Source organism: Epinephelus fuscoguttatus, linkage group LG13 (assembly GCF_011397635.1).
Source record: "Epinephelus fuscoguttatus linkage group LG13, E.fuscoguttatus.final_Chr_v1".
NCBI lineage: Eukaryota > Metazoa > Chordata > Actinopteri > Perciformes > Serranidae > Epinephelus > Epinephelus fuscoguttatus.
In genome coordinates, this window is record NC_064764.1 from 14,995,411 (window position 1) to 15,013,845 (window position 18,435).

The 18,435-nt window shown below is 38.0% G+C and overlaps 2 protein-coding genes across 2 annotated transcripts in view; one reads left to right on the plus strand and one right to left on the minus strand.

The window, feature by feature from the left end:
• LOC125899663 (translationally-controlled tumor protein homolog) overlaps window positions 1–18,435 on the minus strand; it is a 589,762-nt gene that overhangs the window by 94,175 nt on the left and 477,152 nt on the right. The gene's annotated exons all lie outside the window — the stretch shown is intronic.
• LOC125899652 (pyridoxal kinase-like) lies at window positions 2,170–16,872 on the plus strand. Its single transcript, XM_049594106.1, has 11 exons — window positions 2,170–2,428; window positions 4,466–4,520; window positions 10,348–10,452; window positions 10,882–10,965; window positions 12,619–12,653; window positions 12,841–12,926; window positions 13,141–13,186; window positions 13,286–13,397; window positions 14,873–15,009; window positions 15,132–15,198; window positions 15,677–16,872. The coding sequence occupies exons 1-11, from the start codon at window positions 2,348–2,350 to the stop codon at window positions 15,802–15,804; spliced, it is 936 nt and encodes a 311-aa protein (XP_049450063.1). The 5' UTR covers window positions 2,170–2,347; the 3' UTR covers window positions 15,805–16,872.

An 18,435-nucleotide genomic window follows, 5' to 3' on the forward strand; every position in this document is an offset into this window, starting at 1 on the left:
GGTATTATTAGTAGTAGTATTTTATAGCGTCTTTTCTCTTGGTCAGTGTAAAATATTCAAAATGATGGCCAGATTCTTTCAAGTGTGGATTTTACATACATTTCCAAAACACTTATGAACACATTGTTTACTCATGAACAGGTCTACTTCTAAATCTGATGGCACTTCACCCACTGATGATGCTATATAATGAATTTAAATGCTCATAATTTAGAGGTCATAATCGTGTGTGTGTGTAATATTTCCATGGCCACCAACATTTGATCACCTTAATTTTTATTGATATGTGTTTTTTAATTGCAGATCCTGATGCAGATTAAATTTTTCCTCAAACTTTTCTATTCTTAAAATAACTAATTTAAAGCAGAGTGCAGCCTTGGCAGAAGTACATGCTCTCTTAGCACTTTATAACATAAATTGATTGTATTTTGTTGGTGATTTATCATTTTTGTTATAGACATAAATGTCTAAAAATCTGACTGTGGAAATTATTTGAATTAGTTTTTATTCTTTTTGGACTCTGTGGTTTGAAAATGTACGTGCTGTATTCTGAAAACTGTCAGTGGTGTAGTGGTAGTTGAAGAGGTGGGTGCACCCTCCTTTGTATCCCAATGGCATGTGTATACCCTCCACTACACCACTGAATATATATTAATTAAGGGAGTAGTTGGATACATAACACAATTTAAAGGCACAGTTCACCTTTAAATCAAAAGTACATATTTTATCTCTTACCTGTAGTGCTATTTATCAGTCAAGATTGTTTTGGTGTGAGTTGCTGAGTGCTGAAGATATTGGCAGTAGAGATGTCTGCTTTCTCTTGAATGTGGTGGAACTAGATGGCACTTGGCTTGTTACTCAAGATAATCCACAGACCTTGTTGTAAGCAACAAATTACCTGTAAAACGAGCCTCTAGTTCCCTAATCTTAAAGTCAGTGGGTTTTTGAATAGGTTTGTGGTTTAATGAGCCTCAAATAAGGTCTGTGGTTAACACAAGCTTTAGGAATTTTCACGTTTTGTTCTGTGACATAAAATATATCAGTAAATACCTCACTTTGAATTTGAAGCTTCTATGTGTCTTAAAAATGGCGGTTGCTAACAAGTGGCCAAATGAGACAACACAACATCATCACACCAAACACTGCTTTACAGTCTTGCTTTGTTGGTTGGTGACATTACGTCATGCGACCATAGTGTTGTTCGTTTACAGACTTACATTAGCTTTTTCACTTCTGGCAATTGCATTCAGACTTCAACGATTATGGAAATGTTCAATTGTGAAGATTATCTTGCTGAATAGAATGTGCAAGTATCATGAATGTATATTTGCTGAAATATCACATAGGCTTTTTGACAATGGAACCACGGCAAAGCTAACTTCCATGTTGGCCTACAGAAAAACCTCATCCCTGGTAGACTGCATTTCAATGTAAGTGATGGAGGACAAAATCTAGTCTTCCTAGTGTAACTTATGTGATAACAAGTTTCTTAGTACCATCTTGCAATCCAGAGTGTTTCATGATTATTACAGAGGTTTACATACACTGTCTCCAGGGTCAATGACCTTATCTACTATGGAAAAAGCATATTTTAAATCCATCAAGTGACCTGTTGCCCAAAAAGTTAGAGAAATTTATTTTAAGATCATTTATAAGATTTATCCAACAGCTGTGTTTCTTATGAAAAGTTTTAAAGTCGAGGTTGACCCCTTTACCCTCTGTGGTGAAAACTTTAGAACACGTTTTTTGTATGTCCTGTGTCCCAAAACTTTTGGTCTGACATAAAAAAAATGTGCTTATCACTGAAGATTGATTGGTTATCACGGGTTGCATTGATATTCCAACATTTGACATCTCTCACATCCTTTCATCATCTGTCTCTGACATAATAAATACAATTTGACAAGTGGAGAAATACCAAGAAATACCTGCTTTTACCTACTGTGGATTTGTCCCCCATTATAGATCCAGTATAAACATAAGGAAAGAAAACAGCAAGTAAGTCCTGTTGTACGGACCCTAAATATTGTTCTAAGACAAACATCATGAACCAGTCCTTAAACTAACTGAAAGCTGATGTGACCGTTTTTTCTGGTAGGAGGCTGTTGTCTCCCACATTCCTCCTGAACCTCTGAACGCACCAGTTTAGGTGTCCTTATAGCTGCCTGAAGAGAAACCAAATGTCACTAGCGGTGGCACCGCTCCTGCCCTTCAATGCCGGAGTTATTCCTCACATGTTGAGTATCGGCGTATCAGAGGCTGCACACATTTTTAATGCAGCTCTAGGGCTTGTCTTGTCTGTTGTCTCTGCGCGGTGTTTTTAAACGCAGTCGGAATAATTGCGATAATGGAGTGTCGTGTGTTGTCCATTCAGAGTCATGTTGTCAGGGGATACGTTGGGAACAAGTCGGCAACATTCCCGTTGCAGGTAAGACCTGGAGCTTACACTCAGGTGGCTCCTTAAGATGTCTCAGCTAAGCCAAGAAGACAGAGAATAGAGAATGAAACAGGGAAAGAAAAATATATGGAGGTGTATATGGAGGTGTGTTTTCTACAAAGAGCTTGACTTCCTGAGTTGTGAAAGGACTCTTGCATTGACGTTACATGAGGATCCTTCGCTGTCCTGCTGAAATATAAGAGGCCGTTTTCCAGTTTTGAGACTTTACCCACCCAGCTAAAGACCTAGGCAATGGCTGTATAATAAAATAAGATAAGGTAAATACTAACATATCCCCAAACTCAGCTAAAAAACTGACCTTATACTTTTCAATCTGACATTTTGTAAATAAATTAGTGTTAGTGCCAGTTATCCCCCTTCGTTACACAACACACCGTGTAGCTACAGGTAGTAGGCAGTCAGTTGGAGCTTTGGATAAGTCTGTTTTTGAGTTGATTATTGAATATAATGGTCAAGAAGTCTGTGTGAATTTATAAAATGTTTTAAATCAAAGTAGTAGTTTTTCCTCATGCAGAAGGCAATATTAAAGCACCATACTAAAGTTTCTGTGTGCTGTAGACTCAGCTTTCAAAAAATACTTTACATTATAACTTTCAAACACATTGAAGACTTAAAGATTTTTTAAATCTGATTTCCACTCTAGACAGCTATTGCTTTCTTTTCCAGGGTGTCTGCAGGTCCTTTAAAAAGTCTTAAAATGTCCTAAATTTTGCAAATAATAGGTCTTATACATCATTAAATAGTCTTAAAATTGAATGTGTGAGGTCGTGATTACTATAAATGTGTAATTTCATTTCATTAATCTATCTTTTAATTTCTTTTGTCATAAATAATGAAGCTCTTCTGCGTGAAAGTCCTCATTTCTGATGTTACAAATCTTTAAACCCACCACTGAATGTCACACTTTTACTTTATACTAACACTTAACTGTTGGCAGAATGTAGATTAACCTAGAGCACACCCATAACCATATTCTTACTACATACAACCATAAACTGTATATAAACATGCATAAAACCTTCCTCTGCAAGGGACCATGTACATCCTACTTACCATAACTCTTACTGCAATTCATGAATAAGAAAAAGACAACATAAAAAATTAGTCCTAAATTCGATTAAAAATTGTCATGAAAAGGTCTCAAGAAGCATTAAATTTAAGTGTAAGATACATGTAGACACCCTGCGTTTCATGTTCTTATCAACCACATTTCTGAGACAAAGCAAGAGTTAGTTTGTCCAATAACCATATTCCAACTGCATATAACCTAACTCTGCACAGTACCACATACATCCCACTTGCCTTAATACTAACCTGCAATACATGAATAAGAAAAAGGCGATTTTTCAAGAAATCAGTCTTAAATTCAGTTCAAAATGATCTTGAAAAGGTCTTAAAAAGCATTACAGTGTCTGATACCTATAGACATTTTGCTTTTCATTTTCATATCAGTCACAGTTCTGAGACTTACAAGCTTGAGTAAGTAAATCTGTTGAATATCATGTTTGCGTAATTCAAAATATGTCAGTGTTTCTTTGCGTGAAGGAACTGATCTGGAACTATGGATATATTTACCAGTGAAATATCTTTAGGAATATCTATAGAAATATATTTCTACATTTGCAACAGTTGTATGACTGTGCAGAAAAGTGGATAGATGATCCATTTTATGTTCCTTATCTCGACCAAGTTTCCTGCTAAAGCTTTGCAGGATCATTTTCAGACAAAGCATTCAGGAACTAAAGTATTACATAACTGTGTTAAAATGTAATGTGATTTATTTGTGCACTGAAGTAGGCCAGAACTGACTTCAGTCAGTCCAATGATCACAAAAGACAGTGGGACACTTCAGTGAATCTGGGGTTTAAGAAAGCAAACAGTTCTCATTGAACAACTCTCACACAGTAATTCACTGTGCCGTTCCCACAGCACAGTGAAATCCAGCAGCTCCTTGTACAAACGTCATTGTTCTCTGTTTTAACAGCTGCTTAATTTCTCTTTTCTCAGGTGCTGGGCTTTGAAGTGGACTCTATCAACTCTGTGCAGTTCTCCAATCACACAGGTTGGTTGAGTGCTCTTAAAACTGCCCTGTGTGAGAGAACTGAGTCGTTTTTATTCAGTCTCATGAAGTATAATCAATCATTTCCCACTCTCCAACAACTTGACCCTTTCATCTTTTTATTCAAATCTGAGTTTTTGTCATTACTGGTGTAGTGCATGGATTGGAAATGCTTAAGTCAAAAACTATTAAGTTGTGATCCATGTAGTGTCATATAGTATCTGAGAGTCTCTTTGTGTAAACTTTGACCACTAGCGGTCATTCTGGTTGCAACCTGTGCTCTACCAGCACACACAAAGACACACAAAAAATAAATTCATAAAGACAATGCAGGTCACAAACCATTGATAAAATGGCTTTCGAAATAAATTCACTGCGTGTTTGTTAAGGACAAATACAATATCTTTGAGTGAGAAACACTGGAGACAGTATACTACTTGTTTGACTCCACTGTGTTCCTTTAATTAGGTATCCAGGGTGTGTGTTCAGAGGTGTAATGTACAGAGTTTATCACTGTCTGAAGTTCTTGTACTTTGCCCTGCGAGCACAGAAACCTTGGTTGAACTCTGTATGCACACTTTAGCTGACTTAGTGATACAATGTCTACAGGCATTACAAATAGATGGAACGTTTGACCGGCCTCAGTACCTCAGACTCTACCCACAAGACACCATCCCATGTCTATATGGACTCCCCAAGATCCATAAAGAAGGGGTCCCACTCAGACCCATTGTCAGTAGCATAAATTCAGTGACATACAATATTGCAAAGCATGTAGCTAACATTTTAGCTCCTCTGGTGGGTAACACACCACATACAAAACTCGCACGAATTTGCAGGCAAAATCCAGGGTCTAAGGCTAGAACCGGATGAAACCATGGTATCATATGATGTAACATCCCTATTCACTTGCATCCCAACCGGGGAAGCAGTGGAAACGGTGAGGCATCATCTTACACAGGACAGAACGTTACGGACAGAACAAATCTCAATACAGAACAAATTTGCCAGTTACTGGAATTGTGCCTTAACACCACATACTTCCAGTTTAACGGTACTTTTTACAGACAGAAGCATGGCTGTGCTATGGGGTCACCAGTATCCCCCATTGTGGCAAACCTGTATATGGAAAGGGTAGAGCAAAAGGCACTGAACTCTTACAAGGGTACATCACCAAGCCACTGGTTCAGATATGTGGATGACACATGGGTGAAGATCAAATCCCAAGAACTAGAGGCTTTTACTGAGCACATCAACTCAGTGGACAAGAACATCAAGTTCACTAGAGAAGATGTTAATGATAACCACCTACCTTTCTTAGACTGTGATGTACACTTGGATGAGAACAGGAGCCTCCACATTGGGGTATATAGGAAACACACACACACAGACCAATATCTTCTTTTCGACTCACACCACCCTCTGGAGCACAAACTGTGTGTTATCAGAACCTTACAGCACAGGGCTGATAATGTACCAACCACCACTCAGGCAAAGGTACGGGAGCACAAACATTTGAGGAGAGCGTTGGAAACTTGTGGCTACTCTAGTTGGACATTTAACAGAACAAAACGATCCAACAAGAACAATAACTCAGAGAGGGCTGAGGAAGGACACAAGCGCAGGAACATTGTCATACCCTATGTGTCCGGGGTGTCTGAGAAACTCAGGAGAATTTTCAACCAACATCAAATTCCTGTGTGTTTCAAACCAAGTAACACACTCAGGCAAAAACTGGTACACCCCAAAGACAGGGTACCACACACTCAAAAAAGCAACTTGGTATATGCTGTCCAATGCAGTGAAGAATGCAAGGACTCATACATTGGTGAAACCAAACAACTATTAAACAAGCGCATGGCTCAACACAGAAGGGCAAACTCCTCAGGTCCAGTTTCTGCTGTTTATTTACATCTAAAGGAGAAGGCTCACTCCTTTGAGGACAGCAATGTGAAAATCTTGGACAGAGAGGACAGATGGTTCGAAAGAGGGTTAAAAGAATCCATCTACGTTAAAATAGAGAAGCCGTCTCTAAATAGGGGAGGTGGCCTGAGACACCACCTATCCCCCATTTACAATGCGGCCCTTGCTGCTGTACCTAAGAGATTGAACAACAAAGACTGCTCGAAACTAACCTCAAGTGGCTCAAAGAAACACAACAACAGTCGTTCACTGGTAACCACACATTATGCCTAATGACTGTGGCTCACCAGTGGCCCCACTCACTCCTAACGACTGTCGTTCACTAGTGTGACTCACCTGACCCAAACAATGGTCCAGTGAAACTCCACTAACGAAGTATTGTCTTATGAGGGTGGTGGGTGTACACCTCCACAGAGGTTAAAAACCTGAGTCTTACTCCACTGTTTGTCAGACTAGTGAGGACTAGTCAGACCGATGCGTTGAGAACTGATGAAGCCGCTTGGATAAGAGGCGAAACGTCTTCTAGACAAAATCAAAGTCCAGTTGCCTACGATTTAATTGTTGCCAAAATAGAATTGACCTGGATAAATGAGAATATCCACAGACTGACTTAGTGAAATACAATCTTTTTGACCATCTGTAGGGTTTAGAGGAGGGGAGTCAGTTACTATGTTTTAAAGTTAATGTTTTCCAAGAACCATTTCTGTCTGATCAGTTTATCTTCCTTCTGAGTAAACTTTACATTGAGTATATCCATGGGAGTGTGTTACATAGTAGGAATACTGCATTGTATTTAACTATTAAAGGAGGGTTGATGCAAAGTCAGCCAAAAGATGCAACAGTCCCTTACAAATTCTGCATACCAGGGTTTAATTAATGTAAATGTGATGTTTGTTTCTTCCTTAAATTGAGTTTATTAAGTCATTACATCAACAAATAATCACAGAAAAAACACACATGAAGCATATTCTGCAAAAAGGGATGGGCGACATGGCCTTAAAGGACAACTTAGGTATTTTTTAACCTGGGCCTTATTTCCCCATGTGTATGTGTGCGTATGATTCATGGGTACAACTCGTTCTAAAATTGGTCCAGTATTGAGGGAGGCGGATGCAGCTGGGAGCTGCTAAACGGGCTAAAACAGTAACGGGGGCAAATGCGTCCTGTATAGTAGTTAGTTAGTAGTAGTATGCTATTTACAGAGATTGCACTGGCGATCTGAACCGGTCAGTGGTGAAAAAAAGCACTTTTAACTTATACGGGACGCATTTGCCCCCGTTACCGTTTTAGCTCGTTTAGCGGCTGCCGGCTATATCCGCCTCCCTCAATACTGAACCAATTTTAGAATGAGTTGTACCTATGAATCATACGCACACAATATGGCAAATTAGTAAAAAATATATATTCTGTTATTAATTTAAGAATATAGAATTGCAACAAAATATGTGATATAGTTTAATAAGTCAACCTAACAATTTGCCTTCATATATTCAGTAAAAACTAAACGGAATTTATCTCATTTCTTTAGTTTGTAAACAACAGTAACTCAGATTGAGATTCAGATTCTGTATACAATATTTATAGTTCAATAAAATAAAATCTACCACAAATTACACATTTAAACAGCTCCCAAATACAAAAAAAATATACCCTGGGATCTATACATATACATCTACAGGCTATTTCTTAGCCATATCTCCTCTAATCATCACGCTGTAACCTGTAACACCTGTGACAGTTTAGTTTGATACCAAAACTGTCGCACATTCACACATATGTAGTTTTCGTTGAGAAGCAAGCATCACTTAAGTTTACATTACCAAAGTTTTATGACAAAATCACATGACGATACAGACTCCTGTGTGCACATGGCGAGAGAGAAGTGGGAGAGATTCTGTGCTGCTGCCAGAGGAGCCGCTGAATGAGTTCCCTCTGAGCGGTAACTAGCTAAAAGAGTCTGAGAAGTGTGGGGCTGTTCATAAAACATTCAGGACACCCAGGCTTAACGATGCCACAGTTTATTCCACACTACTGAAGCTGCTCCTCTTTGTGAAACCACTGCAGAGTCAGTAATAATTTCACTTTCAGCCAGGCTTGTTGTTGCAGTGGGTAACAGTATGACTTGAATATGTCAACAAATCGAAATATCGCCAGTATCCTGATAGGAATTTTTCATATCATATTAAAAATTATACCGGTATTATCGTGAACAAAATGATATGGCACACCCCTAACTACAACAGTCTGACAAAAGGAATACATAAATGGGTAACGCAAAAGATTATTATTCTAAGTGTTTGACAACATTATGAAAAGGATCCCTGCAGTAATTAACCTTTTTGTTGAGGAGGAAGATCTTTTTTTTGTTTAACCAGAAACATCCCTGAAATCACTATGACCAAACCCACCAGACTCCACTAAGATATACAATAATTTCGCCATTGTAAAATACACACTTCATGCAAAGTCCACAGAAACAAACAAACAAACAAAAAACCTTGTCTTTTCACTACTTGAACAATCCCCATCTTTGGTTTGGTTGAAAAGATGTGAAAATATGCAGGCTCTTTACACACTAAAATTATGTTTATCTAAATGGGGTCTGGTGATGGCCATTTCACAGCTGTTTCTGGTTAAACATAATGGATCTTTATTTATAACAAAAATAGTTTGGTTCCTTTGCATATTATTTTCAGACTCCCACTATGATAATCTGAGTCTGTCAGTGGTGCAACTAGCACTTTGCTTTGACATAAACTGACGGTGAACAAATACCCCTAGTAGTTCCATTGCAGCCAGCCCTCTTGCTCAACACGGGACCAATTAAAAAGCTGTTGTTCCCATTAGTATTTTAAACACAAAAACATGGGAAAATGGGGTCCAGGTTGGAAAATGCTGATGTTACACTATAATGTTGCAAAATCCCTTTGATCCAAAAAACTTAATCTCTGTTTTGTTGGCTGCCTCTCTTATATATAAATTAACAGCACTATTATAATCCCACATGTACATGGGCAGCGTGGTTGTTTTGTGCAGTGGGCAATAAGAATATGTATCCACTAATGAAATCAACATTAAATTTATTGTCTTAATCGAAACTTGTGGGTTCAAACACTTGCAGAGAGGATTGGATTATATTCTGGGGGTTATGTGCCAAAGTATGTGAAGAATGTGTTTTCGCCACGGGGACCGGAGACATTTGGACAACCTAAATCAATATGAGCATCTGCTGCTCTGTGAGAGGAAACTGGTCAGTGTTGAGCATATGGAGTAAATTACCCAGCTGTGAAGAATGTAATCCTACTTGTAGTTCACACCAGTTTAGTACCAGTATTCATATTGGAGGCATTAATACAAACGTTTACCTCCAACCACAGCACATGCCTCTACCTTGTGAAGTCCTCACTGCAGGAGTTGCTCTCGCTGGTTGGGGGTCAGGTTTGGGCTCCCTGTGAACAGTGTGAAGGATAAACCAAAGTGTGTTTGTGTGTGCATCCATTCTGTGTCCCATCATTTGCAGTCAGAACAGCTTTTGCGGGTTTATTCCAGGTCAGTGGTGAAAGAGGGACAAAGAAAGGGGGAAGCTGGCAGCCAGGATACAGGCATCCCATTCAGTCAGTGTGGAGGCCCCGGTTTGGCCCTCGACACAGAGGAGAGGGACCTCCGCAGAGGGAGTGGGGGGATGGGAAGACGGAGCAAGGAGGAGAAAAACATTTGGGTGTCTATATTTTAGATTGATTCACACACAGTGTTTTTCTAAGTTAAAGTAACGTCTAGTGTGTGTCATGGTCCCCCACAGGTCCCCAAAAACTCATGAAACGTCTTGAGTTTTGTTTTACAAATTCAAAGTCAATATCTCTTAAATGTCATGTTGTTTGTAACCTCCGTTGTCCCTCTTTAATCCTAGGCTACGCCCACTGGAAAGGCCAAGTACTGACAGCAGAGGAGCTAAATGTGCTTTATGAGGGCATTAAGCTCAATAAGGTGAACCACTATGACTACATCCTCACAGGTGAGTCTGAGCCCTGCATCCCTAAAATTACTAAAGAAATATGGAGGTGAGGAAGCCCAAACATGGCAGCATGGATCTTGAACAGACACAATTTATGACAGCTTTGTTTTGCTCTGTATTAGCAGAGATACTAAATTTCCCTTCAGCAGCAGCAGCAGCCTCAGCAGGACAGAAATCCAATGCAGCCACAATGTGGTGCTGCATTTTGAGTGAAGGGGCAGGTTTTTCAGCTCTGAGTTATTGATTTGCAAACACGAGCACAGTTTACCTGCATTTTTTCCTGACTGACTCACTCTATTAATTTGGCCATTAGTTGGTATGAGCTGCCATATTTGGACTGACACACTTTGGTTAGTGGTTTGATTACTTGGAGAGGGAGCAGCAAAGCAAAGCAGGCTCACATTAGGTAATTTTCCTTTCATCCCCAAGGATACAGCAGAGACGCCTCCTTCCTGGAGATGGTGGTTGACATTATTCAGGAGCTGAAAAAGACCAATCCCAGCCTAGTATATGGTAAGCATGCACTGTTAACAGTGTTTACATTTCAAATAGGGCTCAGCAATATATGTGTATTTATCAATATTGTCATAGTAGACTAGTGTTGTCAAGAATATCGATTTGTCAACACTAGGGGCAAAAACGATAATCGACAGTCACTTAATCAGTCATTAAGAATTTGATTCAACATGTGAAAGCTGATTCTGTGATCTGATTCTGAAAACTAAACAATGTATAGTCTCCTGTCACATTCTATCTATTAGTTGATTGGTGTGTTTTGAAAGAATGTTTCAGTGAGTAGCATAAGTAAACAAAGGACGCAATATAACGATTTTATGACAAAGCAGCCATCTTGGGGTCTGAAAAAAGAGTGCAGCGACGACACTGAAAATGAGGCGGGGAAATTGAAGCATAATTCAATTATATTCAATGTGTTTCACACGTCGACGCCTCTACAGCTATAAATGTTTGACAGGATATACAGTACTATCAAAGAATATGCAACATGTTGCTGTGAGCTTTGATTGTGAAAAAAAACGCAATTGGTATTGTTTGGTATAAGCAAACATTATTGTTACCAGTAACTGATTAAGGAAAATACTCGCAATTTGCAACCCTATTCAATACATATCGATTCCGAATATTTAAAACCACTTTAAGTAGAGTCGCACTGATATATCAGTTAGCCGATATTGGCCTATTTACTGTTTCAGTGCACTTAAGTCATTGGTACATATGTATCGATACTGGTATTAGCATTGTGCTGATAATGTTTACTAGAGTCATTCTGCTGTTTTCTGCTGCTTACCAAGAAAAGCTGTTGTCTTGTTTTAGCCTTGTTATGTTTATCTTTAAAAAAAAAAAAGAGAGAAAAAAAAGTATGCCCTCATTGTCAGTTTTTCCCCGTGGTATCAAAAATGATATTCAAGGCATTATATCAAAGTTAGAAATTTCAGGATTATGACAATATTAGTACATTACACTGGATATTGCCCAAGATTTTGGATATTGTAATAGTGTCTGTGTTGTCTTCTCCTGGTTTTAAAGGCTTCATTACAGTAAAGTGATGTGATTTTCTGAACTGAGCAGATTGTTCTAGCTGTCTATTATTTTTCGAGTCATTATTTCCACGTTACTGTTTTTGTATTTATCAAAAATCTCATTGTGTAAATATTCTGTGAAAACACTAATAGTCAACCCTACAATATCGTTGCAATATTGATATCATGTTATTTTGTCAAAAATATTTTGATATTTAGTTTTCTCCATATCTCCCAGCCCTGTTAAAATTGAAATAAAGAAATACTGGTTGGATGAATTATTAGTTGAAGGACAGAAAAGTGATGATAACTGATCGATTGTTTCACGCAAGAGTGCTAAAGACACCCTGCTTCCAGTTTCTCAGTTGTGACAATTTGCTGCTTTTCTTTGTATTAAGTGATGTTAAACTGCATATCCTTAGGTTTTAAACTGTTGGCTAGACCAAAATAATAAATTGATGACATCATCTTGGGTTTTAGGAAATGATGATGGGCATTTTCACTAATTTCTGACAAGCTACAAGTTGATAAAATAATCAGAAACTAATCATTTTTATAGCCCTGACAAGGTTTAACTTTTGCTTTAAACAATAAGTCCAAGGGTTAATTTTGATTCTTCTTTTCACAGTTTGTGATCCAGTGATGGGAGACCACGGTGCTATGGTAAGCATCTTTTAGTGAATTCCCATTTTTTGTCGTCTAAACTATACAGCTGTTAAGTGTTTACTGTATCTTTTTGTACTTTTCCTGCACACCATTCACAAAGTGATGTCACATGTAAGGGGGTTAAAAACTGCATGGAAAACCGGGTTAAAATGAATGAAATCCTTGTTTTTGCGCTGTGTTTCAGTATGTTCCAGAGTACCTGCTGCCAGTTTACAGGGACAAAGTAGTGCCTATAGCAGACATCCTCACCCCCAACCAGTTTGAAGCAGAGTGAGTGCACTTCCAATCATCATAAACACAGTTTATAGTACACTACAGTGCATAGTTTGAAAAACATCCATAAAAGCTAGCTGTAAAAATGAATTAGGGGTTGACACTAATTTAAGCTGCTCGGGAGAAATATTGTCTGAGCCACTGATCATTATACAAATGCAGGTAAATACTTAAAATGGTACATCTGTGACTACTGTTCTTTTTCCCACAGGATATTAACTGGGAGGAAAATCACCACAGAGCAGGATGCTGTTGAGGTGAGTGCCAAACACATTTCTCACTGTGCTGTTTCTAGTTTAGTTTCTGACACCAAAAAGTACAAAGCTTGAGGACATTGGCTGTCTTCTACTCTCCAGGTGATGGACTTGCTTCATAAAATGGGTCCAGAGACTGTGGTCCTTACTAGTACAGACCTGCCCTCGAAACATGGGGACCAGTTCCTGGTGGCCCTTGGGAGCCAAAAAATAGGTAAAGTTGCAGACCAACTTTCTTCAGACAGAACATCTACTTTCCTGTTTTTTATTTTTTATTTTTTACTGTACATCATTTTCACTGGTTTTACATAAGTCCCATATTCCAGTGTATGCGGATGAGTCGACAATCACCATCATTGAGTAAAATACAGATTTAAAATTAAAATTGTGATCAGTGGTGGGATGGAAAATGGTCCTGAATGAGACAAATAGCATCGTATTTGGTTCAAACCACACACTTAGTAGAAAACCAGTTTATGTCTCCGCATAATTGATGTGTCTATGATCCAAATGCAAGACACTAAGCTCTGAGTATTGTCTTACATAATAAATTATCATGGACAAAATATATGTATAAGATAGTTGCTAAAACAGAAAATGGTATTTCTGTCATTAAAAGATGTGGAAAATTTTTGACACAAAATTCAATTAGACAGGTGACTCAGGCTTTAATATTGTCCAATCATGATTCTTGCCAATAAGCTTGGTCTAATGCTTCAATGGAAAAGAGGAAAAAAATTACAAATGATACAAACCAGAGCATATATAGCGCTCTGCTGTGAATACAGGACAAATTTAGTTACAACGGATGATGTATTTTTAAGAAACATCTCTGTTACAATGACTCTGTGTATTTTGTATAAGAAATAGTCATTCTGTGTAGTTAGATTTCACTACTCTACCAGACATTACCAAAACATAAGGACAAACACAATCAGAACAGCAGACATATACTGATCTTTTGACAATCTTTTGACTAGAGAAGTTGAAAGATGTAGACTAAGTTTTGAACAAAATGCAGTAGTAAATTTGATAAAGTCATTTGGGTCATGACTGGAGGGTCTGTCTGAGTTGTGGACCAGAAAAACGGTAAAGGGACGGACTATTGTTACTATTATTTGTGAATGTATTTTGCTGATTGTATTGAATACTGGATAGAAATTGACAGTATTTATGATTTTCAATGTGTCAGTACAATAATCAAAATAGTCTGTTTCACTCCAGTATCTCTGACTGCAAGAGGGAAACTGTGTGTACTATGTTTTGCACAATTTTAGGGAAACTGATGGGCTGTTCCTTTAAGCTGATGATAGAATTGTCAGGAGCTTGTCTTCTATGAGTGTGTGTCTTAGTCATGTCCTGTTTCTTCTGTAGTGTTATGTGTTAATATAATGTATGCGTTATGTTGTTATGTATGGCTTGTGTATACTTTAATGTTATGATAAATTATGATCATAACAACTGTTATGTGTTGTGATTTAAGTTGTAATGGCCGCATTGTCATTATGTTAAGTCTGTTTTGTAGACCCCAGAGAGAATTACTGCAGCGTTGCTGGAGCTAATGAGGATCCTCATAAACTAATCTAAAATGCTGTTTATAAGACATTATGGAGTTTTTACTTTTGCATGGAATTTTACTTTTGCTTCAAGATAGTTTTGATATAATTATCTTGTGTGTCCTCACTGTAGTGAAACCAGATGGGAGCAACACCAGTCAGAAAATCTGCATGGACATCCCCAAAGTGGACGCTGTGTTTGTGGGGACAGGAGACCTGTTTGCTGCCATGTTGCTAGCCTGGACTCACCATCACCCCAAAGACCTGAAGGTTAGTAGCACACTTGACATTTTAATCAAAAAACTGATAGGATCTGGTCTGATTATGTTGCCACACTGTAATAAATCAACCCTGATTTGCTTGTAACCTTGTCTTCCCTCTGTTTTTCACAGACTGCCTGTGAAAAGACTGTTTCAGTCATGCACCATGTCATTAAGAGGACCATCACTTATGCCAACGGTAGGGATTGTGTATGTTTATTGACTTCTGTTTGTCATGTGGTCTCTCTGCTTTATCTTGAAGTCATTTACTGGACATAAAGGAGCACTGTTTGCTCCCTTCTGCTGTTAGTACTATATTTACACACAATCAATAGTAATCAGCCAGCAGTGTGCGTTACGTAGAGGCCACTAGCGTTGGTGGCATTGTTGAGACACATGTCTTAGTTGATTACATTATTCTAGTTTGCTGTCTCACAGATTTGGTTTTGCCATTGTTAGGTATTGAGTAAAAGGTAATTACATGAAGAATGAGGCACAGAAGAAATGTCTTAACTGTTGCTCATGTAACTGCATGTAAAATGCAACAAGAGGATTAACAGTCTTGGTATTTACAAGAGAGAAAGAAAAGAAAGACTTGTTTACTGCTAGGTTGATCAGAAAGCTTAAGGCCAACAAGCTCTTTCTTTCTTTCTTTACACTTCTCTTCTCTCTTTCAGAGATGGCCGGCCCAGGGAAAAGGCCCAGTCCTGCACAACTGGAGCTGAGGATGGTTCAGAGCAAAGCTGACATCGAGAAACCTGCCATTGTAGTGGAAGCGAAGGTTCTACAAAAGCCTTCCCACTGAAGATCGTAACGTTATTGTGAACATTCACATCGCGCTGGTACAAATCGGCTTCAAATCTGGGCGGTCCGCCAGACACATGTAGGATTTTCGCATCAAAGACTGTCACGTGTCTCTGCCTTACAGAATCTCTGAAGGAGTGCTACTATGTTTTCATGGGTTCAGCAGGATTTGTTGTTCGTACATTCTGCTCAGAAACACTGGAATCACTGCCATATGTGTCTGTACTATGGCCTGTGTAGACATCATCTGACATTCAAAAGAAAAAAAGGACATTAGCCAACAATGTTTAGGGTTAAAGGTAGTGTAAGTGTACTTGAATCCTTCTTAACACGGTTGAAATGATTTCTCATCTTAAATTAAGCTGATAAATGCATGCATGACCATGCCTCTACTTGTTTTGGCTATGATCCTATTTGAGGACTAATCACATTTACTTAAAGTGTGTTGCTCTCAAGGCATTATAAGCACATCAATATACAATTTATTATATGAGTAATGAAAAGATAATGATTTAGGCCTAACACAAAATTCAAAAACAAAGTGGTTAACAGCTTCTAGTGCAAAAAAATACTTTTTTTTAACAATGATGTCAGATTCACAGAGCATTTTATTGCATTGTGAGTTTTCTGAAATGATCATAATAAAAAGGTATGAGTGCATGCAGTGTGCTTATAATGTACTTGGGTGTTTTATCATGCACTTTAAGATTAGTGTCATCACCAATAGATCCAGATTGGATGCATTATAAGCGCTGGCATGAAGTGTATCGTGACTCCCACAAACTGTCAAACATCTTATGCAATTAATATGTAGTTGATACGGTTTCATTACCCCAATGTGTTTCATTTTTAATTGTAACTTAATGATAATCATTTGAATAGCTGATGTCTTAAAATTGTTCTTTTAATCAATTTTCTGGGAAGGAAAAAAAAAGTTTTTCACCTCTTTTTTTTAATTCTGCATTGATGTCTTGAACTAGCAGATGTAATAACATGTTAGGTCCATGTCTTAAGCATCTCAAATTGAGGTATTTGCACAGATAATCTTTAATATATTTACTAATGATCATTGTTTTTCATTTTTTTCGACTGTTGTCATATCTCAACAAAAGAGTCGGTATGAGAGACCATAGTGTAAATTAGCCTTAACGGGGTTAAGAAGAAAACATTGGTTGTGAATGTTTTTTTGTGTACCAATGTAATAGTTGATCCTCACACGTAATGTTAGAAAGTCAAGTGCCAAACCTTGAGCTGCTGCTCTGACGTTGAGCAATATAAGAATAGACGTAATAAATGAATAATATTTTACTGAAACTGTCTTTTATTGCTAGGTGTCAAGATGAGTCACCCAAGCATGTCGTATTTATTTTTAGGGATAGGTCTACTAACTCTGGGTCAAGAGCATAGTCAAGGTTGAACAGGAGGAATAATGTGAGGGAATAAAAATGATTTTCTGGCATCAGAAATAAACTAAACACACTATTTTGTAAAGATTTAAATTACTGAGATGTAGAGTGACACATAATTCACTTGGGTACTTAACATTTTACACGTTAAACTTAACTTACTTTTAAATTTTACCTCAGAAAGTCATAAATGGCTTATTAAAAAGGTACTTAAAAACATATATGATTGCATTTGTTCTTCATGTATTGCAAAGAGGACAAAAGGAGAAACCAGACTAGGTGCTTTTAATCTGAAAGGGTACGGAAATAAAAACAAGGAAAGAAAAAGAAGAAAGGCAAACAAGCCAGCTTCCAAGTGCTTACTATATTGTGTGATTAGGGCCAGGTAACCGCTCTGTTTTGCGAACACTAATCCACAGTATGAATAGCCAGCATTGACCCAAATAACAAGGCACGCCAATATGTCAGCCCAACTGCAACCTGGATACAGTAAGCAAAGTTGGAAGCACACTTCCTCCATTTGGCACTATCAACAAGGCAACCTGAGAGAGAATCTCCAGGTTCTTTTGTGAAAGAGAAGGGATTACCTTGTTTTAATGACTGGATCATGTTTGAGACATTATAGTCCAGCAAGATAAAGTGGCATATGTTATCAGCAGACATGGCAGATTTGTCAAACAAAAGGCCTTGGGGATTATGTGGACAAGTTTCTGATCCCTCAGCTTGTCTCACTTCACATTTGTGCTGCAGCTATGCAAAAGCACCAGCAGGGGGCTAAAGAGCTCTAAAGTTGATCAAACGTGCACACCTATTCAGGGAATAACTTAAATGATATGTCACTAGCTGTGCAGGGTTGACAATTGGGAGAAAATTGTCTATTAAAAAAGTAATGCTTTGTGCACATTACCACTGCAAGGTCAGGAAAATGGATTCCAGGCACTGAGTATTAAATAAAAGTGCTATTAAATGTGCTAAATGTGTTTTAATTTCATTTTCAGAATAAACTCTGCCACAGGTTGTGACTGTCATTATATACCCAATTTAGGCTGTCATAATACAGGTGATGTAATGTTACCTGTGGATAACCTGCAATTTATGTGCATGTACTGGGTACTTCAGATTCAGTTTCTCTCTCTGAGACAAAGATATACTTACAAAATCTAATTTAAATATGACATATATTCTCAATAGTTGAAGCAATACCCTGCTGTATGAACTGGTGTAGT

Excerpts from the sequence above, each read along its gene's own strand:
- LOC125899652 (XM_049594106.1), top strand. The coding sequence starts at position 2,348 with ATGGAGTGTCGTGTGTTGTCCATTCAGAGTCATGTTGTCAGGGGATAC. Across the intron at positions 4,521-10,347 it reads GCAGTTCTCCAATCACACAG|GCTACGCCCACTGGAAAGGC; the intron begins GTTGGTTGAGTG and ends CTTTAATCCTAG. Across the intron at positions 12,654-12,840 it reads TGGGAGACCACGGTGCTATG|TATGTTCCAGAGTACCTGCT; the intron begins GTAAGCATCTTT and ends GCTGTGTTTCAG.